At 37.4% G+C, this 26344-nt stretch overlaps 2 protein-coding genes across 3 annotated transcripts in view; one reads left to right on the top strand and one right to left on the bottom strand.

The window, feature by feature from the left end:
* Window positions 1-747: 747 nt before the first annotated feature.
* On the bottom strand, window positions 748-17904 carry LOC133523531 (cAMP-dependent protein kinase type I regulatory subunit). Its single transcript, XM_061859177.1, has 7 exons — window positions 17568-17904; window positions 14574-14735; window positions 12606-12806; window positions 10943-11162; window positions 7142-7264; window positions 3943-4117; window positions 748-1546 (listed from the first exon to the last, which is right to left on the bottom strand). The coding sequence occupies exons 1-7, from the start codon at window positions 17718-17720 to the stop codon at window positions 1462-1464; spliced, it is 1119 nt and encodes a 372-aa protein (XP_061715161.1). The 5' UTR covers window positions 17721-17904; the 3' UTR covers window positions 748-1461.
* Window positions 17905-18424: 520 nt separating this feature from the next.
* Window positions 18425-26344, top strand: part of LOC133523526 (nucleoprotein TPR) — a 57144-nt gene continuing 49224 nt past the window's right edge. Inside the window, exon 1 of one of the 2 annotated variants that reach the window (XM_061859172.1) lies at window positions 18425-18661. In XM_061859172.1, coding sequence (XP_061715156.1) covers window positions 18484-18661 — 178 coding nt within the window. In that variant the 5' untranslated portion in view covers window positions 18425-18483. The remainder of the gene's footprint in view (window positions 18662-26344) is intronic. The other variant, XM_061859171.1, reaches the window with a different exon arrangement.

Raw genomic sequence — 26344 nt, forward strand, 5'->3', positions numbered from 1 at the left:
TATTTACATGCGTGCCGATTGGTGCCGAGACATGCCAATGAGCCAGCTATGCGGTGGAATGAGATAGCAATATCGCTTGTTCCCTCTAATGCATAACTGCGTCCCTGACTCTTGGCAAGTCTCGGCACGCATGTAAATCATTGGTAACAACTTGGTGGTAACTAGTGGGATTTTTTTTCCAGTAGTAAAAGGTGAGAAAAAAATCGGTTTGGTAGTAACTACTGGGATTTTCCAGTGGATACCGCTGGTAAAAGGTGGGAATTATTTTCCCAGTAGTTACCACCAAAATATTTTTAGAATTCCACTACTACTGGGCAAAAAAATCGCAGTAGTTACCACCCTGGCGGTAACTAGTGGGAATGACCCATCAAGATGAATCCAAATTTCATATTGGACTATTTCATTTAAGGGGTCTACGAGTGGTTTTCTATAGTTGACAACGAATATTAAAGGGTATCTTTAGCCGTTTCACGTTTTCGTGATAATTAACATATGGCTTACTCGAATTCTTAAAATACAAAGATTTTTTATTTAATAAGGTAGGTATCAGTGTCGGTCGTGCCAAGCAATACAGATATATTTAAATACGCTCGCAATACTCGGCATTAAATAATCTTAAGCCTTTATAAGGCAGAGGGAATCATACATTTCCTACCTGGTTATGAACTGTATTTCAAAGTGATAGGGTTCAATTTTGCATAATTCCTGGCATCTTATGCCTTATAAAGGGTTAAATAAAAGAAAACAAATGTTTCTGTCTTTATTGGTTTAAAATACAGAATAAAACAACACTATCATTCATTGTAATTGACTTACGATGAATACATATTAAAATATGAATGTGTAGGTACCTAACGTTAATTCTTTCAAAAATATATTAACTTGATTATTACACAGTTTACAACTGGACAACACAAAGGTTGGTAATAGTTATTTTCAACATGCTTACTCGTAACGAGGAACTTATAGAACCGCTTTTGGGTTGATAACCCTAGATATTACACGTGCGTGCTTTTTAGGATTCCGTATTTATTATACAATCGCACTTGTGCGGTATAATGTATGATAATCCGATCGAGTTAATAATCGCCTCGTGTGTAATATACAAACGTAGCACACTTGTATCATAATGTACTATTATGAATCTTATGACACTTTTCTGTACGTTATGGTATAACTTTTGGCAGACAGACCCATAAACTTGGCATCAATTATAAATAAGAAAGAACACATACTTGTTAAACAAAATAAATTGCTACATTTAAACACTATAAGATAAATATTAAGGAAATAAAGATACTAACTATATATAAATATTATCATACCACACTTTCTATAAGCTGTAATGTTTTCTGGCTTCTTTTTGTTTTCGTATAAAAAGTTTAACTCAAACCCACATAGGTTTTTAGTCTAATATTACTATATTAAGTTATAGACTATAATGGAGTTCATTGAACACTTTTACACGGACAGAGACACAAAACTATTGTACTGTGCAATGTTGCGCTTCAGGATGTCAGCACAGAGCCCCAACACGCGCTCGAACCTGCAACAACAATTTATTTAAAATGTTGATAAATTTCTAGGACCTTGTCGCCAGCCGCGGCTATAGACCACTTTACGTCGATAATATAACATGAGACACATTAAAGGTCATATTTCCGGCATGGTCAATGTGCACTGATATCGATGCGTGCAGGAATGAGCACTTTCTGTGCATATCTCGAAACTTTAAAGAGCCATATGTACTGTAAAACATTGTACGATACACGTGCGAATAGGTAATTCGCAACTCGTGTCGATTTAAAACACTCCCTTCGGTCATGTTTTAATTTATAACCACCCGTTGCGAATTTCCTATTTTCTGCACTTGTATCGTAATGTACTATTTTCTACTACAGCACTTCTATTCGTCAATCATCTAGTCTAGCCATAAATTCTGTTATAAAGATAATTAATTATACATAACAAGTATATATTAAGTTATTAAAAGATTTTTTGTATATTAAATAGACATACTAATTACGAATTTAAAATGCTTAGTGATTATTCAATTTTGTCATCTCTTGCGTTAATACGTGCTTATTAATGAAGCAACGACAGGAGACAAAAATACGCAGGGCTAAATCACCTACTCCGTCAGGAATGTCGACTTTTAAAAATTTATGTAACAAACTATTTTGTATATGTCGCGTAGAGCAGGCCTTGTTCTACGATACATAACATTTTTACTGCCGAGAGTCAGTAAATTCCCTCAATAAACTTGGAAAATTAATCAGTATTCAGGTTTGTGCAGTAAGATTTTCGTCTTCTAGGTGTAAGCTTTACCAAAAGGTCAATCTTTTATCCTGGAATACGGTTTTGTAAATACAATACAAATACTCTTTATTGCATACCTCAATAAAAAACATTAACGAAAGAAAACAGCAACAGAATTAGATGTAAACAACAGGCGATCTTATGGCGAAAAAGTGGTCTCTTCCAGACAACCTTCAGGTAGCAGAAATCGATAAATTTACACAATGTTAGTAGGTGTTGCATGTCCAATGAAAGAAATCCATCGCTAAATACACACAAAATAAAAATATCTAACTTCCAGTCAAGATTTCGATCGGGCAACCATTAAATTCGGATTCAGCTGGGTCAAATTAGATAAAAATAAAACCGGCCAAGAGCATGTCGGGCCACGCTCAGTGTAGGGTTCCGTAGTTACTCTTCCGTCACAATAAGCTAAACTGGAGCTTAACGTATAGTAAATTGTTAACCAAGGGATGAAACGCGAGTTAAAGAAATAGGCAAATTTGCATAATCAGTACCTAATTAAAGTCTTTTTACTAAGAAGGGGAAACTTTTTGCTATAACTCAAAAACAGTTAGTGATCATGTCCGCTATAGTTTTCATTTAAAGTCTTTCTTAAGCTCTACTTCCACGATTTTTTTCATATTTTTTGGACTTATGGTTCAAAAGTTAGAGGGGGGGGACACATTTTTTTTCTTTCGGAGCGATTATCTCCGAATATATTCACATAATCAAAAAATGTTTGTTGAAGACCCCTATTCGTTTTGAAAGCCTTTTCCAACGATACCCCACACGGTAGGGTTGAAGCAGAAAAAAAAAATCACCCCCACTTTACGTGTAGGGGAGGTACCCTCAAAAAAATTAAATTTTTAGATTTTATTGTACGACTTTGTCGGCTTTATTGATTTATATATCCATGTCGAATTTCAGCTTTCTAGCACTAACGACCACGGAGCAAAGCCTCGGACAGACAGACAGACAGATGGACATGGCGAAACTATAAGGGTTCCTAGTTGACTACGGAACCCTGAAAACCAGGTTGCCAAAAAGTAATATGATTTGCCAGTCGACATGGATTTTTAAAAACATATGACCTTACTATAATACTTCTGTTGTATTTTTTAAATGCTAAGGCAAAAATCTACAAACCAAATAAGAAACTCTTATGTATGAATTTATGGCTAGATTAGGTATTTACTTTTAATTTTATTGAGAATAGAATATAATCGTTTATTACGAAACCTTGGTACAGTCAAAATATTTAATTTGTGACCCACTTCCACTTCTCGTCACAGTGACAATAGTATGAGGTCTCTAGCGACTTTCATGTTGTTTGTCACTGTGACAAGGTGCGAAATGGGTCACAAATTAAATCTTTGACTGTACATATTCCTACAGTTGTTACAGTAAAATTGGTGAAAACACATGGACAAACAATCTTACATCTAGGTAGTTTTTTAAAGGAACAATTTAGGAGTAGTTTTTATACAAGAAACGGTATGTAGTGTTTATACGGCCAGGCGAGCAGGAGCGCGATCTCGCCGAAGTAGTGGGCCGGAGCAGGCGCCTGGTGCCCATTTCTCGAATAATATTAGACTAATACCGTTCGAGAAATGGGCCCCAGGTGTATAGTGTATGCAGTACCTGGCGCGGTCGAGCTTGACGCATTTGAGCGGGCCGGCGGCGCGCACGGTGGCGGCGCGCGGCCGGTCCAGCAGCAGCGCGATCTCGCCGAAGTAGTCGGACGGGCCCAGGCGGCCCACCTCCACCGCCGCGCCTTCCGCCTGCCCGCTGCGTTGCTGCAGCACCACCGCCGTACCTGCGCGATCAAACATAATACTAGGGCAAATGCATGTTGGCCATGCTCAGTGAAGGGTTCCATAGTTACCATTCTGTCATAATAAGCTAAACGGGGGCTATTAGTAAGTATCATGTACGATACAAAAATAAAGGGAGTACCCACGGAACAAAAAAAATTATTTAACGCCATCTAGTGTCGAGTGGCCAAACTAAGAAGTATTTAGGGATGTGCAATGCTTTTTTTTGTAACATCGATCGATATCGATAAAACTGGCTTGGTTGCATATGGACAATGCGTTGTGTAAGTAAGCTACAGGTAAGTATACAGGGTGAAAAAATTTAATGCCACCTGAAGGTAGGGTTGCCATCCGTCCGGGTTTCCCCGGATTTGTCCTAGTTTAGTCCGAATTTATCCGGGGAGCGTGCGGGGTGGGGGGGGGGGGGGGGCTTCATTTGTAGTCCGGGTTTAAAAACTTAAAGTCTTAGGCCGCCCGCGACACATGCACAACCTGTTTAAAAAAAACCTGTTGACATGTCCGGGTTCTGGACTCTAAAATCCGGAGTTTTCACGCGTCTTGTCCTGGTTTCCAAAATTTAGAGATGGCAACCCTACCTGAAGGGAAAGTACTCTAAATAATGGAGATAGCAAATATCGCTAAAAGGAAACATTCCTTTATTTTTGAAAAGTAACAAAACTGCATGCATAAGTTTTTAAAAATATTGTATTAAGAACCGCGTGTTCAAAACACGGTATTCATACAAAAGGCGATAATGTTTTTCACCCCATAAACAAAGACGAATTTGCATGAATTTTGGAAGTGTACGTAGGATGGAAAACTAGATTACCCTGTTGGATTGTTGCCAGCAAATATGATTATTATATTAGTGTTTGTATGAAACTTGCATCTGCTAATAGCTTATACCATCAACATTATTTTTTTTGTAAAATCAAAACTTTTAAACAGTTTTACACCATACCTACATTTCCAAAAGTCATGCAAATCGGTCTACGTTAATGGGGTGTCAAAATTTACTACTCTAATTTCTACACGTAAGCTAATGATTGTAAAAATAATTCCACACTAAATGCCCATTAACAGTAATCAAATCGTTTTTTTATTTCAAGTAAAAAATAATACAATTTTATTTGTGAAGTAAAACTATCGTAAAAATCGGATCATCGATATCGATACTTTATTGACTACAACTCCGCACTGGTCGAGTAGCGCGAAACTGATGCAATCGTCTAGAATGTTCTTTAACTATTATGACAGATAAAATTCGATCTTATTACACTTACGTAAGATTGATTTTTGTATTGTACAATGCCAAAAAATGCGGAGCGAAAGCAAAATTTACATAAAAATGAAAATTTAATTAAATAACACTTAACGATGACAGGAAATGCCACCATTAGCCAGATTTTTTATACGGCTAGCATTCCTGCACTCCAGAATACGGCATATTTGCCCTTGTTTTTCAATCTTATTGAATATGGCTCATGCATCTGTCACGCATAAGCGGCGGCGGCGTACTGAGCGCGGTTGAGCACTAACAGTGCCTATCGTTGGCACGCGTGCCACGCCTACTTTAGGATTCTACAGTTTTTTTATGTTCTGTGGGAGTACCTTCGCAACGCTTTGTACGTATTTTGACTAAGAAGAGAATACTTTTTGCAATAACTTAAAAACGGCTGGACCGATCATGTGCTAGGATCTATATTTTCATTGAAAGTATTTATAGATATAGATTTTTTTCATATTTTTGGACTCATTTTTCAAAAGTTAGAGTAGAGGGGGGGGGGACATTTTTTCTTTCGGAGCGTTTATTTCCGAAAATATTCACTTTATCAAAAAATTGTTGGTGAAGATCCGTATTCGTTTTAAAAAACCTATCCACTGATACCCCAACCCCACACCATTGGGTTGAAGGGGTCAAGCGAAAAAAACATCACTTTATATGGGAGGTCCCCTAAAAATGATTTATGTATCCATGATAAATTGCAGCTTTCTAGCACTAACGATCACGGAGCAAAGCTGCAGACGGACAGACGGGCGGACAATGGACATGGCGAAACTCCTTCCTAGTTGACTACGGATCCCTAAAAAAAGCTTGTTAACTAGTGGGTCTGTGAACTATAAACTTCATGAGTCTATCTTTGCATAGCTTAAAATTGAATAAATTACATTAGCTTCGCCGTTTTCAAAAGTATTTAAAAATTGAAAAACAAAACCGAATGTGAATTTATAATAAAACATACAAAATCATTTTGTGGAGAGATGAAAGTCATGTGACGCGATAGGGTATTAGAAATGAATGTTGTGGGATGTAAACGGAAGGAAAACTAAGGAAAAGGGACTGTGGGAGACATTATATGAAAAGAAAGCAGGTTAATGTTGAGATGACAAACGATATAAATATATGGAAGAAAAACACATACTGCGCCGATCCCAAGTGAATGCGAAAAGATTAGGTATGTGTTTACCTTCTTCTTCCTCCCGCCCTTATCCCACGTTATGTGGGGTCGGCACAACATGTTCTTCTCTTCTATTCTCCTCTATCTTTTGTCACCTCAGCACTCACTCCTTTCTTTCTCATATCCTCTTTCACACAATCCATCCATTGTTTTTTGGGTCTACCATCCGCTCTCCGTCCATCAACATTAATTCCTAACATTCTTTTTCCTATATGGCATTCATCCCTCCTCATTAAATGCCCATACCACGCTAACCTACCACTCCTTATCTTCTCCGCTACCGGTGCTACTTTCAAACTTCCCCTTATATATTCATTCTTAATCCGATCCTTTCTCATCACTCCACAAATCCATCTCAACATTCTCATTTCCGCTGCGTGCACTCTTCTTTCATCCGTCACTTTAGTCGCCCAGCATTCTGATCCATACATTACAACAAGTCTCACGATCGTCCTGTAGATTTTCCCCTTAAGTTTAAGGGGCATTCGTGGATCGCAAGTTGTTCCAAAGACCTGTCGCCATTTCATCCATCCCGCATTTATTCTATTTTTCACGGTATGTGTTTACCTTCAACAATAATATAAAAGTCGTCGCCGGGCTCGCCCTGGCGCACGATGGTCTCGCCGTCGGTGAACGACACGGGCTCGAGCGCGTCCGCGACCGTCAGCCGCTCCCATTTCTCTAAGCTTTCTGAAAAATCGGGAGAACCAGTTTAGCTCGATCATTTCTACAGAAGGACAATTCAACACATTCACTGCCAAGAACACGCAAGGTGTTTATTTTGTATTGGAAATGGGGCGCTTGGCAATGAAGGCGTTAAAGGGAACGGAAAATGGAACTATAATGATGAATGGAGAGTCACTAAAAACTCTTAGAAAAGGCTGCTTAGAGTTCATATAACAAACAGAGGTATATTATTTATGAAAATATAACTTTATAATTTCTTTGAGGTACGAGTATATGCCCTTTGGTCGTTACTTGTGTTTCAAGATTGCTGGCAATTTGGATTTCCCTGGAAATTTTGGAAAGGACTTTGAATTTATTGCTGAACAACTTAAATTAAAACATCCCTACTGGAAAGCATTGAGGTTAAACATATTCATTCCTAAGAAACTACGCTCTATCAAACCTTGGTTTACACCAGGTATACTTAGATGTATCAAGAATAGAAATAGGATGCAACTTAAACTACGCCGTAACCCTGATAACGAAATCCTGAGGATCACATACAAGCGATATCGAAATTATTGTACAAATTTGATAAAAAAACTAATATTTAAATATGAGAGAAACTTACTGACTAAAACATAGGGCAACGGAAAAGCCCTATGGAAGACAATAAAAAACATAACTTATTATAAATCAACAAAAATCAGACTTAAGCGCTCTTCAATGAATTATTTGCCAATATGGGTAAAAACCTCGCTGAAGATATTTTGACCCTCCCAGTTCAGAACGACACCCCTAATATAACAAACGACTTTAACTTTCGTTCTTCTTTCGTTTGGTTTGATACTGATGAAGCCGAAGTAGATAGTATACTTATGAATTTAAAATCTAATAGTGCCTCCGGATGGGACGATATCCCTACCCGCTTCTTAACGCTGGCTAGGAACATTGTTGTCCCAATTATATGTAGGCTTGCAAACCTTTGCTTTGTTGAGGCAGTATTCCCACGACTACTTAAGCAAGCTATTGTTATTCCTGTGCACAAGAGTGGAGAGAGGGATGATGTCTTCCGACCCATATCTTTACTCCCAGCTATTTCAAAAATATTCGAAAAATCAATAAACACACGACTTTCTAGTTATTTGAATAAATTCGAAATTCTATCTGACAATCAATTTGGATTTCGACAAGGTAAATCCAAGGAGGATGCGATTATGGCACTAAAGTCGATAATAACTGAACCAGTAGGCCTAAGATGGTCGGTTCTTTATCATTTGTCAACATGCCTGTCACGTTCTAACAAGTATGTAAGCGTGAAAGTGACGGGCATAGTGACAAGCGATAAAAATGGAACCATGCTGCCACTGCTGTTGGCAAAAACCGTAAATGCTATATTCCTTGATCTAAAAATGGCATTTGACACCGTCGTTCTCCCCACTCTCGCTCAAAAACTTAAGATTATGGGAATCAGGGGAAACTCACTCACTCGACCTATAGAATAGCTATCTCCATAGTCGAACCCAGAAAGTTAGAATTGGTCCTTATATTAGTGATGAGAAGTCTACTTCTTTTGGAGTTCCTCAAGAAAGTGTCCTTGGTCCCACCTTATTTTTAGCTTACATCAATGACCTGACAAATCTTGGAATTGACGGAGGTAGGATAATTTCATATGCAAATGATACTGTTGTTGTTTTTAGTAACATTTCTTGGTACAAAAGCAGAAAAAAGACTACATAAGATGAGTCCAAAACTAATTACATGTGCTTCACGAAGTACAACAACATCAAACCACCTAACACCCTATTACTAAAAATTCATGGATGTAATCTAACAAACACTCAACTTTGGCAGTGTAATAGCATTGACAAGGTTGAATCCATTAAATACATACATTGGCGGTTATTCTTGAACAGTGTCTCTCCTGGTATGGTCATGTCGTAAATGTTAGTAGCAGAATAAGAAAGCTAACTGCTTATTTAAGAAACTAAAACAAATCGCGTCTTTAGATTTATTTAAACAGATATATACTGCTTTGGCCGAATCCATTATGACATACTGCATTACCATCTGGGGAGGATCAAGCAAAACAAAGTTTACTGATGTCGAACGAGGCCAAAGGTTTATGTTGAAAGCCATGAACTCGAAACCTTACAGATTCCCTACAACTGAGCTGTATCAAATATCAAAGCGCAAATTGTATATATTAAATGCTATATTAATATTACACAAATCTCTCAAATATAAAGAACTTAATACCACACGTAGGAGAAATCCTAAAGCTGCCCCCATTCCTAAGCTAAACTCTGTGTTCACAAGCAGCCCATTTTTATGATTTAGTTAATGCCACACTGTCTATCTATCCACTTCAGATATTTAAATGTAAAAAAGTAGTTCGGGATTGCTTAAATAAATGTAGAAGCGGGATATCATTATCTACAAGATCGAAAGATTTGCTAAAATCAAAGTATCGGTCGGGACGTGTTTGTTTGGTGCGCGTGGTTATTTTGTTCCGTACATCAAATTGGAAAATTGAATTAAGACCAATGTTGTAAATAAATATCCTTTTACGTATCAAATATGGGATGCCTGAGATCCCAACTAGATGAATAGGGGAATTAGAGAGGATTGATGTTTAATTTGATTGTAAATTTAATAAATAGACGGAGATTGGTGTAACAGTCTTCCATCGCTAAATATCACTGCGTGGGAAGCACCATCTCCCTGAAAGTGGTACCTTTCTTCAATTTGTGTCTTGCCATTTCATTTTTACGTGTAATTGAGAACATAGCAAGTCGTATCACTCCTTTTTAAATGCGTTTAAAATTCGTCTGGACTCCATTTTCTAATCTCCAAAGAGCCGATTTCCGTATCGTTATGGATATTTATAGATTAGTTGCACCCAAAATCTTCTATAACTTGTTTATTTTCGTTTTTTCTTTTGGATTGCTTTGAAAAGCAAAATAAAACTTACACGAGCCACGGCAGTGAATATGTCCAGCCCCATTTTGAACAGCTGACTGAGGGACGCCATCTTGCCTTGCAAATTGGCTCGGCTAAGGCAAACGTGCTGAGACAAAAGTTACACGAGCACACGGCCGCGCGAGGCCCGTCGTTTTCCTCGCGAGGAAATTTCCTCGCGAGGCTGCTCGCTCTGTGCGGACCCGCCTAATCACGTCATAAATTATGCCTAAGAATCTACTCTATTAACTCTATATAATTTTTGGCGAAACGCGAGTTCTCAGTAGACTAATATAGGGGCCGTGCGCGTTGGAGGATCTGCCATCTTGTGGCCTGAATCGGAACCATAAACATGCACATGTACACGTCACGTGTTTTCTTGTGCATAGTAGGTTCTGCCATCTTGTGGGCTACATCGGAACAAAAAACATCACATTTACGCCTCGCGCCAAAAATATGACGGCTCCTGTGCTGCCTCCTACAGTTCATGCACGCTCTCTATTATAGGAGTCGCGGTCGAACCCCCAGATCTTAAGCATCATGTGGTTACCTATTATGGAGACGCGCGATAGGAAGTCAGGAGGCAGAAAGTAGTGCCTGCAACATTGCGCTATCTATGCTTCGAGCATAGATAGTCGCAACAAGAATAAAAGAGAGAGATAGAAAGCGGTTTGCCTAGGGTAAACTTGTGCCTGCACCATTGAACTCTGCCAAAAAAAGTATTGTATTTCGTATTGGTACCTAGTATGGAGACGCGCGACAGGAACTCGTCGTACATCTTGCGCTTGCGGATGGTGGAGCCCATGAGGATACGGCGGTAGGAGTCGCGGTCGAGCCCCCACAGCTTGAGCGCGGTGCGCGCGCGCACGGTGGCGGCGCGCGGCGTGCCGTAGATGAGCGCCAGCTCGCCGAAGCTGCCGCCCTCGCCGATGCTCGTCACCGGCTCGCCGTTCACCAGCACCTGCCAATCGACGGACGACGCAATCATAATAGTGTATTTTGGGTACTGATCCGCGGCAGGATGACTAATAGAGTGAGACCAAGATACGTCTGCAGCGATTTTGATAGCCCAGACTGTGCAAGTGTTCTTTTAAATGTCAAACATCTTGCACAGTCTATGCTACCAGTCGTTGGACAATTATCTTCGTCTAACTCTAGGCACCTTAGGACCGGGTAAACTTGGCCAGTTGCACGAACCACAGTAAACAGATTGATCGACATCACGCAGCAGAGTTCTATGGAACTTCCGATATAATAATATTTAGCGAACACGCTTTAACGGTGACAGACGGTTTGGTGCAACCGACCCTTACATTAAGGCCTGAATGGACGCTCGAGTTGGGCGTGCAGCGGAGCAGGGCGGGGCTGATTTAGACGGCACGCGAACTCGTATGTGATTTTAGTTATATTGCGGACGATTGAGGTTAAAATTAAAATCGAATCAGTCGACCGATCAAATACCGCAATGTAATGAAACTCGTATGCGAGCTCTCACGCAAAAAAGCCCCTGCAGAGACTAATTTATTCCGCCTTAACAAGTGCTTCTATACAGTGATGCTATCGTAATAGAGATGCAGACTCAAATAAAATTCTCCGAAAATATGGGTCATAATCATAACAATGATCAAGTAGACACAATACTGATGAAGTTGTATTAAAAATTCTAAAACGTCAGCACGCGAAAAACAACCTTGTTTAAACTGCAATAAGATTCAATTTAATATAATTCATAGCCGTTATCCCTTGATCTATATATGCATAACATACTATATTACGCTTAGTTGGTAGTTTTACTCATGTTGTAATATAGGAGTTCAATGCCTCTTTCGACCACCGTATGTTAACGGCTGCTAGGAGAACCATTGTTTGAACTGTGTAAGTAAGACATCAAGTCTCTAGGTTAGCTAGCATTTACTCTGCATACTTACTCAAATACCAGACAAGGGCAGAAAATATACCTATGTATATGTATAGGTAACAAAAAAGCGCTGGTGGCCTAGCGATAAGAGCGTGCGACTTGCAATCGTCGCGGGTTGAAACCCTGGCTCGTACCAATGGGTTTTTCGGAACTTACGAAATATCATTTTATATTTAGCAGTCGCTTTTCAGTGAAGGAAAACAATGAAAACATCGTGAGGAAACCGGATCAATCCCTATAAGGCCTAGTTTACCCTCTGGGTTAGAAGGTCAGATGGCAGTCGATTTCGTAAAAACTAGTTCCTACACCAATTCTTGGGATTAATTGCCAAGCGGACCCCAGGCTCCCATGAGCCGTGGCAAAATGCCGGAACAACGCGAGGAAGAAGATGTATAGGTAATACCTTCACTGTCGGGAACATGCAGTGTGTTCATTTTGTATTGGAATTTTTTTGTCACTGAAGTGTCAACGGATTATATTACCCACCTCGACTTCACCTGAGTGTATAATATAGAAGTTGTCCCCCTCGTCCCCCTGTCGTATGACGGTCTCGCCGGGGAGGAACTGGACCGGGAACATGGCGTCGAACATGTCCGCCCGCTCCGACTCGTCCAGGTGTGTGAACAACACATTGGAAGCGATGGCACGGGACAGGGCACCCATAGTCTTGTAGTCTTTTGGCACCACCTACAGTAAGAAGAGGGACATTTTTTTTAATTTAAGGGGCTCTCCGCCGTTTTTGGTCGATTTCTGACAAGTTTTGAGTCTTTACTCCTAAATTTTCACTACAGATAGGATTATAAGATAAACGGCTCTTCAAGCTCGTTCAGGCTCTTTGGTCTGCCGGATTTTGAAAGAAATGAATACTTATAATTTATGATTTTATTAACCATTGTCTAAAAAAACACTTCCTTCGTTGCTCGATTGCTGTGGAGGATCGGATTTGGGTTCATCTTTGATGACGTCTCTAAATACTGGACAGAGATTTTAATTTTAAACTAATTAACACACAAGTTATGGCCAGAAAACCAGTTTTTTTAGCCTAAAGTTCAACTTTGATGCCAAATATCTCGAAGGCAATGAACTTTGTAGTAAATATAGGATACTATATTGCTTAAAGCGGTTGCTGTTAATATAAGCTACAAAACACATTAGAAAACTAAGGAATTCAGTTCGAAGGTCATTGGCGCCAGGGAGTCCCTTAAGCATGTTTACTGATTATTATGTTGTTTGTTGGTTATTAAAGTTGAGAGAGAAGAATTTAACGCCAGTACCACGCCATCATCATTATCCTTATTGGAATGCATAAAGGTTAATATTCAACTGTGACTGTGGCCGTCTTTAGCGGTCAAAGGGTAAATAGTCTCTCATAATATAATATTTATAGTCTCGATAAAATAGATGTGCCAATTGATTCAACCTAAAATTTTAACTTTAATTTAAAGCTTATAGCGTGTGGTTGAAGTTAACAATAATACAGATAAACATACCCACTAATAGGCATTCCTAAAGCTAATAAATAAACACCAAGTCAATTCATCGATCAATCTAAATTAAGATGTTACAACATTGTTTACAATGCTTACTGTTTAACATCCTAGACAATGGCTTGCAAGCTATAAATGTTTAGGCAACAATGACGCTACGTCACAAGCGCGCCACGAGCGCCAAACAAAACAACGAATGGATACTAACAATCTACCATAAAAGGATCTTGATATCCTCCGACAGCTATTAGCACGATAAAATGGATTGAGTGAAAAGGGTATTTAAATTATGTATGGGGCTGACATCATTTTAATAAAATCAAGGAAATAGTACATAACTACAGTCACATAACAATACAAATAAACTTCACAACAAGGAAAAGAGTTGGTACAAAACTGTATTTTACCAGACCAAGACCAATATTTATTTCTTGATAATAATAAAGTTAAATAATAATGTTTTGACTGGAAACCTAGTGGTTATTAGAACAAGTCTTCCAGCTAAAGAAAGGATGCTTATCATGAAGATTTTCGTACATTTAACCGCCTGTTCCTATCTCTATAGCACGCGAGTAATTATATTGCTGTCACGCTCGCACAATGTCACTGACCGCCGCGCCGACATCAAGGGCGGGGTAACAAAATAATACGCGCGTGCGGTAGAGATAGAAACAGGTGGGTCAATGTACGAAAATCTTTGTGGTAAGCCTCTCTATAGTAAACAACCGAAGCAAAGCAAAATTGGTAAAACAATTGTCTTAAACCTTGCTGGGTTTTTTTGCCAAATGTAAACATAACATATAGGGAAAACGATATGTATAGCATATCTTCAACATATCTTATTTTATTTGTTATTGTACAATCTTATTCCCCATTGGTAAATTTATCTGAAATATCCATAATGACTTTGTTAACCAAATCTCGAATTCTAAAAACACAATAGAATGGAATTAATGGAAAATCTGACCTTTTTAACATAACTAGTAACATCCTCCTCTGTCATGGGCTCCGCGCTGATACCGCCGCGTCGCCGCGGCAGCTGCCCACCAGGCACGGGCAGCGGCGACAGTTCTCCATCTGCTTCGCCTTCAGATGCAGCCGCAGCTGCGGCAGCGGCTTTCACTTGCTCCTGTAGTTAAAACAAAAACAACTCTTTAGTCATCACACTATCAAATAACCAGCTGACAAATTAACTAGTATATAAGTATATGAGGATGTGATAAAGAACTATTAATACATACATCCATGTCACACAGGTTTAATAAAAAGTAACATTTAAAAACACAAAGTTGGTTGAACATTTTATCATCCAAGTTACATTTTCCTTAAAATCATCAACAATGTAGAGCAAACTTCATGATTCACATATTTGGTTCCTATTGGTTCATGCAACACACTAACTTAATTAACACATTGGTCTGCCAGTGCCATATCATAATATTTCCTCTACGGCCAATGTGAACTATTCATATCAGTAGTAACAATTCATACAAAAGAAAACTTACAGTACAAAAAAACTGAATTAATGCCATAAGGCATTCTCTACCAGTCAACCTTAAGGCAAATCAGAGAGATTGTGGGTGGTGCTACTTCAACAACAACAAATAAAAATAATAACATATATACATACCTATAATGTAACAGAATGACATACTGAGCAACTTACAAACCATGAAATTGCAAATAAAAATTTGGCTGTTTCATACATTTTGCTGGTCTGATGTTAAAATTACCTATGGGAGAGTCAATTTTTTTACACATATAATATATATAGACTATATCTCTGAGCATTTGGATAGGTAGACTCTATCTCTGAGCATTTGGATAGGGGGATACAGGTAGACGTGCTGTACTTTGATTTAAAAAAAAGCCTTTGATCGCATAGATAACGATATACTACTAAGGAAGCTATGTAACATCGGTTTCTCGCCAAAACTGCTCCGGTTTTTTGCGAGTTATCTACGCGATAGGCAGCAGTACGTGCAGCACGGATGCTTCGTCTCCGATTCCTACCATACTCGCTCCGGAGTAAGCTAGGGTTCAATTCTAGGCCCTTTTCTGTTCGGCGTTATGATCAACGACTTGGCGTCTCTTCCTGGATGTGTGCGATGTCTTCTTTACGCCGACGACCTACAGCTTGTTTACGGTCTACAACAACTTTCTGACATTGAATCGCTCCAGGAAGATATTAACAGGGTATATGAATGGAGTACCTCAAACAAACTGATTTTTCAACCTGAGAAGTGCTCTGTGATGTCTTTTAGCCGATCTCGTAGTCCGCTAGTTGGTAATTACATGTTAGGAACGAAATTAATTAACCGCGTTGACACTATTAAAGACCTAGGTGTCATATTTGACCCGCATCTTAACTTTCATGCTCATATGAGAACTCTAGCTACCAAATGCTATTGGAGATTGGGATTTGTCATCCGTAACGTTCGTGATTTTGACAACGCGATTGTTATCAAGATTGTTTATACCGCTCTAGTTAGGAGTAAACTGGAGGCAGCGTCTGTGGTGTGGAAGGTCAATAACGCCTTGCTTCTGGAGAAAATCCAAAAGACTTTTCTGAGATTTTTATTTAAAAAAGTCTATGGGTATTATCCTTTCCTTTACCCGACAAAATATTTACTTGGAACTCTGGGTTTTAACTCCTTAGAAGTGAGGCGTAATTATGCACTTATGATCGACATGTGCAGAATATTACGTGGAGATTCAGACTGCCCTCAGCTGGTCTCACAGGTGGTACGCCTCCTCATCCCTTCTCTGTCTGTGGCAAAGTTTCATTTTAGGCCTCGTAATCGCGACTTACTTGCGGCTCCTAAAGCGCGCACGAAGGCGTACAGGCAATCACCACTGGTTCGTGCTTTACACTACATCAACGCACTTCTCCAGTCGGCTCCAGACTGCGATCTTTTTGCCGGTAGTTGGAGGCAAATTTGTGAGCAATGCAAAAACAATTGTGAGGCAATGGATGACCGTCCGTCCTCAGTTAGTTATTAAGGTTCTCTTGTGTTTTGTTATTCTATTTTTCATGTATAACACAATTTAATGATCAATACCCTTCTATTTGTGTACAGATATATAAATTAAAAATAATATTGACCTACCTATTCCCAGATTGTATTCTGTACCTGATGTGTATGCATTTGTATACTTTCTGTCCTAAATTTCGCAGTGCATTAGTACATACTGTAATGCTGTGTAATTTTGTTGTTATAATAAATAAAATAAATAAATATATATATATATATATAAAGATAGAACATATAGAGCTAATACAAACGCTAAGAAAGTTTCATTCTGCTAGCAAAGAAATCATATAAAGATTTTTTGAATGCAAACTTATTTTGTGCATTTTTGGTGCAATAAAGCAGTCCATTAGAAGAGGGGGAAGGTTGCAAGTAACAAAGTAGTATAAAAGGGAGTAGACAAGAGTAAACAACAAATATTGCATCGTTAACAGATGGGGAGCCAGCCCAGCTGAGAATGAAAGGATAAGCCTCAATCATATCTGCGAAGGCAAAAAATGAGGCGAATGCAATTATTAAGACACAGACAGATTGACATTTTTTTTATTAAATAATGCATTGGTTGCATTGAGCTACACTTTCTCTAATAAACATCATACCTAATGTATGATCCACTAAAGTACATTACATCTTATCATTTGGTCTCTTATCCTAATCTTGTCACATTCTTATCATACTTTGTGACATTCACTGATAAGAATCTTGATATAAACAAAACTTCAAATAGGGAAACAGCAACCAAATGTTGTTGTTTTTTTTAAATAATGAATAGTGTAATGGGGATTATTAAATACATTCATTTCCTTACAATAAAACGTGTTGGGTTTAGTCGTAGAAAGATTGAATTGCTGTCATTTTGTATCAGCTAGATATTTATTAAAAAATAAGAAAAATATGACATGTCCCAGCTAAATACCAAATAGACTTACCCGTTCCAATTTTTGAAAATATTGTCTGAGAAACGTAACAGGATTTTCAGGCTTATTAACACAAAGTTGTACAATACAGTCTTTTAATAACAATTGAATATTATGGCTTTGAATGTAACTTTCACATTCGTGTAAACAGTGTTCTTCCTCCATTTCTGAAATGATCTATCCATAAAATATTATATATGAAATAAAAATAGTTCATAGCATAGTCAACAAAACTGAATTATTTTTGATATTTTATATACAACAAGGGTTCTTCATTCTTCGATCGAAATTATGAAATTGATGAAAGTGAAAAGCAGAAATGTCAAAATGTCAGCCAGCTTTTACCCACAGATAACTATATGAAAAATACTGTGGGGGTTTTGTTAATAGAAGTCGCATAAAAATGGATCAATAGTGTACACACGTCTTTATGATACTATATTAAGCGGATTTTATTGTCTTTTAGATAACTACATCATAATAGTTATTGTCTATCTTGGTCTAAGGGCCTACCGCGAACCACGTTCGACGTGTTGCCTCTCTGTCGCACTTGTAAATTAGTACGTAAGCGTGACAGGGAGGCAACACGTCGAACGTGGTTCGCGGTAGGCCCTCTGACTGTACACGTTTGTTTAAAGTAAAACCGTAGTTCGTTTTAGTTCAATTTCATTTCACTCAACGTTAAGGGCTCCTCTACACGATGGCCCAGCGTAGGCCAGTCTAAGGGACGCAGCTATGCGGTGGAATGAGATAGCAATATCACTTACTCCATCTAACGCATAAATGCGTCCCTTGGACGGCCTGGGCCATCGTGTAGAGGAGCCATAATACGTCTATGGGTGGCTAGCGGGATCGCGGGTTTTGATTTGTTTGTTGCTGCTTGCTGTCGTTGTCGTTGCAGCGTATTTTATCTGTGGTTACATCAAAAATGGAAGCTGCGGGCACTGACGCCGGCGCTAAAAATCATTTGCAAAATGCTTTATCCGAGACAGAAATCGCGAATTTGCCCGCAGTTGTCGCGGATAAAATCAACACATACATTGACCTAAAGTTTGAAGAATACTTAACTTCCAAGGCTCTCCATGAAACCAGCAAAACACAAATAGGTGAGTACCCGGTGTGTCTTCTGCTTTTCAGTAATTTTGCATTTACTAACAATAAGAATAATCTGATGCAATATCTGGTTTTATGTATACAATACTACATATATACACTAAAAATATTTTCTCTAGGTTCCACTGCTGTGATTTTAATATAATTAATTTTGTTTTACATGTAGGGTAGGGTTAAGTTTTGAGTAGTCCAGTTCTGAGTTGTCTTTATGTCACAATAATTCCACCGCATTGTTATAATAGGTTCAGCGTATCAGCACGTCTTTTTTATTATCAAGTATTCACAACTATTGTGGGTGGAACATAACAGTATAACTACTAAATAAAATAATGTATCATGGAAGCAAGTAATAAATGATTACTGTATACCCATTACTTTTTATACCAAGGGTACATAATAGTATTTTATGCATCAGTTGTATAAGAAGGGTCAAAAAAGGCGAGTGGCGTGAGTTACAATGTGAGCCGGAGCCGAAGGCGTAGGCGAACATTGTAAAGGAATACGCCACGAGAATTTTTTGACCTACTTATACAACGTTGCATACAATATTTTTCCTACGAGTCAACAAAAATAAATCTTAATTTAGGTAAACAAATTACAGCAAAAGTATATAGCCAAGACGCGCGAGCATACCTTGTTCCGCGCCCGGCCCGCCCCGGGCCGCGGCCGGCCGGTCGGCGACACCTCCTCGTAACTCATGAGGCCCTGGTACTTGCTACTTGCTACATTAATTTTTTGGACAGTTTTTTCTCAATTTTGGCCACCGTAGCCTACGGAGACTAACAAGCAACGCTAAGCGGTCTTCGTAGTCTATGGGTGTTGCTATATTACGGGTGTCACATGCGTGTTTCTGACTTATGACGTAATTATTTTTACTATGCAACCAAATGAATATTTTGTAAGTTGGCATCAATGCACTTAGTTTAAAACTGTATTCGTTTTGGTTTTGTTAGGTTGGTAGCCATTAATCGCAGTAACATTATAGCTTATAAAAGCACAAGAGCTTTTATGAGGAATAGACAATATAGACTTTTCTTGAAATCTTTTATGTATGTTATTATATTCGTGTTAATGAATGCATAAATGACAGATAACAGTAGAGGAGTAGGAAAATGTATTAAGAACATAGTCATTTTGTGATATTTTATTTTGAATGTTTCCTTATCTCTAAGCGCATAGTAATATATAGCCAAGGTAGTGAAGGTAGTTCACGCTTCCTTGGCACTCAATTGTCCTGTTGTTTTTGATTAAGAAAAAAATGCAAATAATTTATAATCTACATAGCGTAATAAAGGGTTAAATCCTGCTTTATCTAACAAAAGCATTTTTTGTTTGACTAGATCATCAGCACAGGATTATCAGCTGGTGGTGCTGAGATGGAAAACAGAATAAATAAAATCCAGTCAGAGTATCTACCAAAATAAGAGCAAGTTGACTGTGCCTAATTTTGACTCCAACTTAGAGTTGGAATAAAGTAAATAATTTCACATAAATTTAATTTTTATGTAAAATTTATTGATTGACAGTCTAATATTGAATTGTTTATATAAGCCAACCTTGAAGGCATAACCCTTAAGTGGCTGCGGCCTGCTGCAGGCTATGTAAATGAATCAAATTTAAAATTTCAATAATTAACCCAAAGTGGTCATTGCACAACTCAATAATGATTAAGGTCCGACCGAGAATGCTTTTTCTGTTTCTGCCGAGAACGAGACCGAGACCGCGATTCAATGGGATTCTTGGCCGAGACTGAGACCGAGAATTTATAAAATAGAAGAAAAAAAAACGATTTTTGCAATCAAAATGTTTTAATAGTCCAAATTCGACGATTTATCGGAAATAGTTATCATGATCAATTCGTAGCACTATTAAAAAGTATTTTTAGGGTTCCGTAGCCAAAATGGCAAAAACCCTTATAGTTTCGCCATTGCCGTCTGTCTGCATCTGTCCGTATATCACAACCATTTTACTCGAAAACTATATGATATCTTTTATAACGATATATGGAAAGAAGGTGTATTATGTATAGGGAATGCAAACCGGTTTTAACCGAAACCGAAAAAACGGGTTAAAACCGGTTTTTTGACGGAAACCCAAAACCGGGTTTTTAGAATTTGAAAAAACCGGTTTCGGTTTTATTCGGTTTTTTTATTTACCTATGTTGCATGATTTATTCATTATAAGGGTATAAATAATAGGGGTTAGGGGTAGGGTAATCCTAAACCGGTTGAATCGACATCAAATCAAATAATGTGGTGTTGTGTTAGTTTGATCATTTGTAACGCTAAATGAATTTTTACGGTACAAAATACAAAAATACGAAAGATTTAAATAATATAAAGCACTGGCAGTGGCAGGACATCCGTGCTGGTGTACGAATTGTATAGTAGTACTTTTTAATAAAAAGGGTATAAAAGGTCTTACTTATAATTTTATTATGCGATGCGCTGTAGAAAAATTCCACGTAATCAATTATATCAATGGCAGCATTAGAGTCTTTTGTTGGTTCGGTGATAACGACTTACCGACAACCTTTTTTGTCTCTTTCGCACTAATAGGAAAGGGTAGTTCAAACCCTAAAGAATGGAATTACTGTGTTAATACTGTGTAATAATTGACTACCTGTGTTTGCCCAGTTTAAGCTAACACCATCAGTTTCTAATTGACTTTTCGAGAAGAAACATGTGACATGAATAGTTGTAGTATAGTTTAATTGAGATGAATAGTACAAATACTAATTAAAGTTGATTATGGAGTAAAAACAAAGCTTATTTCATTTATTTCCTACTTTACAAATCCATAATAACTTAGCAAGTATTTTATAAAGGAAGGTAGTAACAGTAAACGAATTAACTACTTGAATATATACTAGAAGACAGCGAAAAACTTAGAGCAAGATTTTGGGATTGGGACATATGATTTAAGACAAATAACATTAAATTATAAATTGATATTGTCATATATTTAAGAAAAAATGACCTATCCCATCGGCGTCTAACCAACAAACCAAAAAAATAATTTAATAAAATTGGTTTGTTCCTATTCCTAGTTACAAATAACATTAAGTCATTTGACAATAGGGTTGTTTCCATCTACAAATCTTAGGGCAAAATTGTATCCCAATAAATTCTTTTGGATTATAAGAACATGTTAAACTACTTTTAGGGGACCCGTAATGAGCATATTTTTGTAAATATTGAATTTAAAATATCTTTTGGCACACGTCACGTGACCAAACTCGAAACGTCATTTAAGATTCTGATGACGTCACAACTCTCGGATTGACACTGTTGGCAGCTAGGCGATAAACAACAAATGACAAATGTCAGTTGACAGTTTGTATCTTCTACGTGTGTATGTAGTTATGTGTCAAACCGTAAACTGTGACGTCACACAATTTTCAAAGAGCGTTTTGGGCGCGAAATCATCTGTCAAAATATATTTTGTTAATTTAACATATTTAAAGCCGTTTTTAGTATAAAAGTTGAATTTTAGGGCAACTTTTAGTTAAGGTGGTTCGATTTTCATACAAAAAACAATCGCTATTTATTAATTAATTACACAATATTATTACATAAATAGTTGCGCATCTATCTACTTTCGAATATTCATTTGCGCTAAATTAATAGAAAAACTTTGTTTCATACAGAAATCATGCAATAATCAACGATATCTTTTTATAAATTTTACTCATGTGTGTGTGACAAATGTCGTGTACAAATACATTGCGGCGTTGCCACTCCATGCCTCGGACGGCCATCGGCGCGACGTTGCGATGTTTGACGCGTTTTTAGCTGACTTTGTCGACACTGACACTCAGTGTGACCAGGCGTACGATAATTGTCGTACATGTACGATAATTTGGGCCCCGGTATGACGTAATGTTCCAAAGAGCATTATCGTACACTAAAGTACTATAATTTCAGCCCTTGGATGATGCCACCTTAAAAGTCTAGTAATTTGAAGCAAAATATGACACTTTCTCTCAGAAATAGGCTAAAATTAGTATCTTTTGGGTGTTCGGCTCTTTGGTGTAAGTTTAAAGTTTAAAATGTCTCAATTTCCTGTATACCGTTTGAATCTATCCCAAAAATACACAAAACTAAACAAAAAATACACAAACATAAACAGATTTTTTGCGCAATTTAGACGAAAATTGTCTTTTTTTTATTATTGATTGGAAATTTAAGCTTATTTTGCTAGACATTTTTAGGGGCTGCCTTTTTGATTGGCGTACGATATTTTTTTCAACGGTACAATAATATTGACACTCAAGTACGATAATTCTCTTCCGCTCACCTGGCAACACTGCTGAAACTTGACAGGACTTGGGGCCTACCGCGAAAACCTAAATTCGCAAATGCGGGGATCTTTCTCTTTTACTCTCACTAAGACGTAATTAGAGTGACAGAAAAATGCCCGAAATTGACGAATTTCTATTTTCCCGGTAGCCGCCCTGGTGCTTGAGGTACTTGATAGAAAACAACGCTGCCGCATGTTCTGAATTGTGATTTTATGTGTTTTTAGATTGAAAATGATAGCAACGTCTAAATCAAGTTACAAAAATCATCGATATTCTGGTCCGCGAAAAACCAGGAAAAGTGTAACTGTAATTGGAGTCTACAAAAATGACCAATTCATAGAAAATATGACCTAGAAACTAGTTCACTTTTATAAAACTCAATTTTGCCCGAGATTGTACTTAGGCGAATACCTAAGGGAGCTAAGTGTATTGATCTTGAATAATTAGTTGGCTAATATATGACTCCAACATGATATGGACATTTACATCATAACTATTATACCTAGTTGGTTACTAAGTTCTGTTACTCGATTTCTTTCTTTCTTCCTAGCGTTGTCCCAGCATATTGCCACGGCTCAATGGAGCCTGGCCTGGGGTCCGCTTTGACAACTAATCCCAAGATTTGGCGTAGGCACTAGTTTTTACGAAAGCCACTGCCATCTGACCTTCCAACCCAGAGGGTAAAACTAAGCCTTGTTGGGATTAGTCCAGTTTCCTCACGATGTTTTCCTTCACCGAAAAGCGACTGGTAAATATCAAATAATATCTGTTCTGAAGTTCTGTTACTCGATTTGCAACCTCTTTATTTCCGTTAAAATAAATGCTACCGAAAAAATAAAAAATGACATAATGTGGTGGATTTGTGAGCTATAATTATATACCACACATAATGCTTATCTCGTCGTATCTATAATGAATTGGGGCCTAAAATAGAATCGTATTCCAATTTTTTGAAACGCTTGTATTACTTTCTATATTAACTAAAAGTTGCCTTAAAATTCAGCTTTTATACTAAAAACGGCTTTAAATATGTTAAATTAACAAAATATATTTTGACAGATGCTTTCGCGCCCAAAACGCTCTTTGAAAATTGTGTGACGTCACAGTTTATGGTTTGACACATAACTACATACACACGTAGAAGATACGAACTGTCAACTGATATTTGTCATTTGTTGTTAATCGCCTAACTGTCAACAGTGTCAATCCGAGAGTTGTGACGTCATCAGAATCTTCAATTACGTTTCGAGTTTGGTCACGTGACGTCTGCCAAAAGATATTTTTGAGTATTGTTTTTTTTGAGTTTGTGATTTTTGAGTAGTGGCAGCTGGCTAAATCTGGCTAACATTTCACAGGACCGTTATGGGTTCTAACAAATGGCTATACTCATTTCTCTAAGCACTCTTTAATATAAAGGTCCGACTTCATTCTTGACTATGTTATAAAACTTTTCGTCTTACAGCCGAATTATAAATTCTTTGCCATATCATATGTTTTTTTGCGAACTTGTCAAGCTTCACTTCACGAACTTATATTTTTCGGGTACATTACCTCTATTATTGGCCATATAAAACTTCGAACCGAGTAGTTGATTAAAATCGAGTTTTACGTACGTCTTGTCGTCCAACAACAAGCAACCTTCGAATTTTGTCAATACGGGGACGTACAATAGTCGAGCTAGTGTTTTAGCTTGTCGGATCTGTTTAAATGTCCGATTTGGCTGTTTTATTGCTCGATAGCTCTTATAGCCACCTCTGAGGTGAATCATCTTTATCTTTCTAGAAGTTTCTTTGAATTTTTGGGATAAATCGTAATTAGACCGTCCTGAATTTTGTTTGAGTGACCTTGGGACTTTTTTCCCAAAATCTTGTTATTTGTCCCAGACCTCCGATTAGTTTGTATTTTCCTGTCGGCTGATAGAGTCTCCTTGTAACGCTTTATGACCCTACAAATACTAGCTTTTAGCATCTTAAGCGACTTGGCGGTCTTTGTCCGAGATCGATAAGAATTTTCGAAGTATTTGTGCACGATCAATCTCCTGTTCTCAATTTTCATGGTCGAAAACTTTAAAATGCATGCAACTAGAACAATAATATTTTCACCATTAATACTTTGAAGGTTGGTGATTGAACTGTAACTGTAATTTTTTTTCCCGCCATGGAATTATTATTTTTTAAACATTGCTAATTATGTGCCAATTCTATATGAACTAGGCTTTAAATAACTAATTGACATAAACATGCAATTTTCTTAGAAACTCCAGCTGCCACCACGAATTTAAACGCGTGTTTTATTATTTTTGTGTGATACTGATGACACGCATAAGGGTAATTGTATATTGTGTGATGAGTAAATCATATATATATTATATGATTTACTTATCACACAATATACAATTTTACTTAAAATTACACATTTTATAGGATATAGATGGTGATAATCAGTTTGTATTATTTCGCATCAATATAAAAAATAACACTTAGTAACAATCTATAATTCAATCAAAATTATTAAAGTCTGCTTAAAGCATCGTATCATAGTAAATTAGAAACAATTAGATAGGGAATAAAATCGCCAAGAATGGGTCATCCTTGAGCTTCCAAATAAATAAACATAATTGAGCATTCCAAATAAATAAATATAAGTTCATCACGAGTGGGGCTTAAAACACTTTTATGGAATACAATAGATTACCGTAAAATGGTCCTACTTTTCTCCAATATTTGCTCCAAATAAAGGAAATTATAACATTGTTTAAAAAAAAACATTAATTATTAAATTTATTCTTATGGGTTGATATTAAGAAAAACATGTTATGGAGCGGGTTCCCGGGTTCAAATCCTTGTAAGGGCATTTATTTGTGTGTTGTTCACTGATATTTGTTTCTGAGTTATGGATGTTATTTAAGTACTTATCTGTATCTATCTATTATATTTCTCGTCGTGTAGTACTCACAACGCCTTATGCAGCTTACTGTGGGGCTAGGTAGGCTCAAGCCGTTGTGTAAGATTGTCCCATAATATTTATTTATCTATCATATTCCTATCGGTAAATCAACATGAAATATTTAATTATATATCGGAATCAATGAATAAGTAGGAAAAGATATAGATATGCCCCTACCTATAGTACTATTAGGCATTGAGGGGCGCAAAGTCACCACATTGTGCATCATATTAATAGGTGCAGGCCGAAAAATAGAGACATGATTATGACCAAAGTAGCAATTCAAAATGTATACTCATACTCGTTTACCTGAGCATATATAATTATGCACAATAACATAGAAGTGTTATATTTGAACATATTAGACGTTAAATATTTTTTTAGAATTGGAGCTTAATTACCCATAGGGGAGCGAAGTGGAACCATT

This window comes from Cydia pomonella, chromosome 12, assembly GCF_033807575.1.
Source record: "Cydia pomonella isolate Wapato2018A chromosome 12, ilCydPomo1, whole genome shotgun sequence".
Lineage (NCBI taxonomy): Eukaryota > Metazoa > Arthropoda > Insecta > Lepidoptera > Tortricidae > Cydia > Cydia pomonella.

Bases quoted from the DNA above. Each gene is read 5' to 3' on its own strand.
- LOC133523531 (XM_061859177.1), bottom strand. From the start codon at position 17,720: ATGGAGGAAGAACACTGTTTACACGAATGTGAAAGTTACATTCAAAGC. The intron at 4,118-7,141 runs GTAAACACATAC...TTGATCGCGCAG, and splicing joins CTTTTATATTATTGTTGAAG to GTACGGCGGTGGTGCTGCAG. The intron at 1,547-3,942 runs GTACTGCATACA...TTGTTGTTGCAG, and splicing joins GTCAAGCTCGACCGCGCCAG to GTTCGAGCGCGTGTTGGGGC.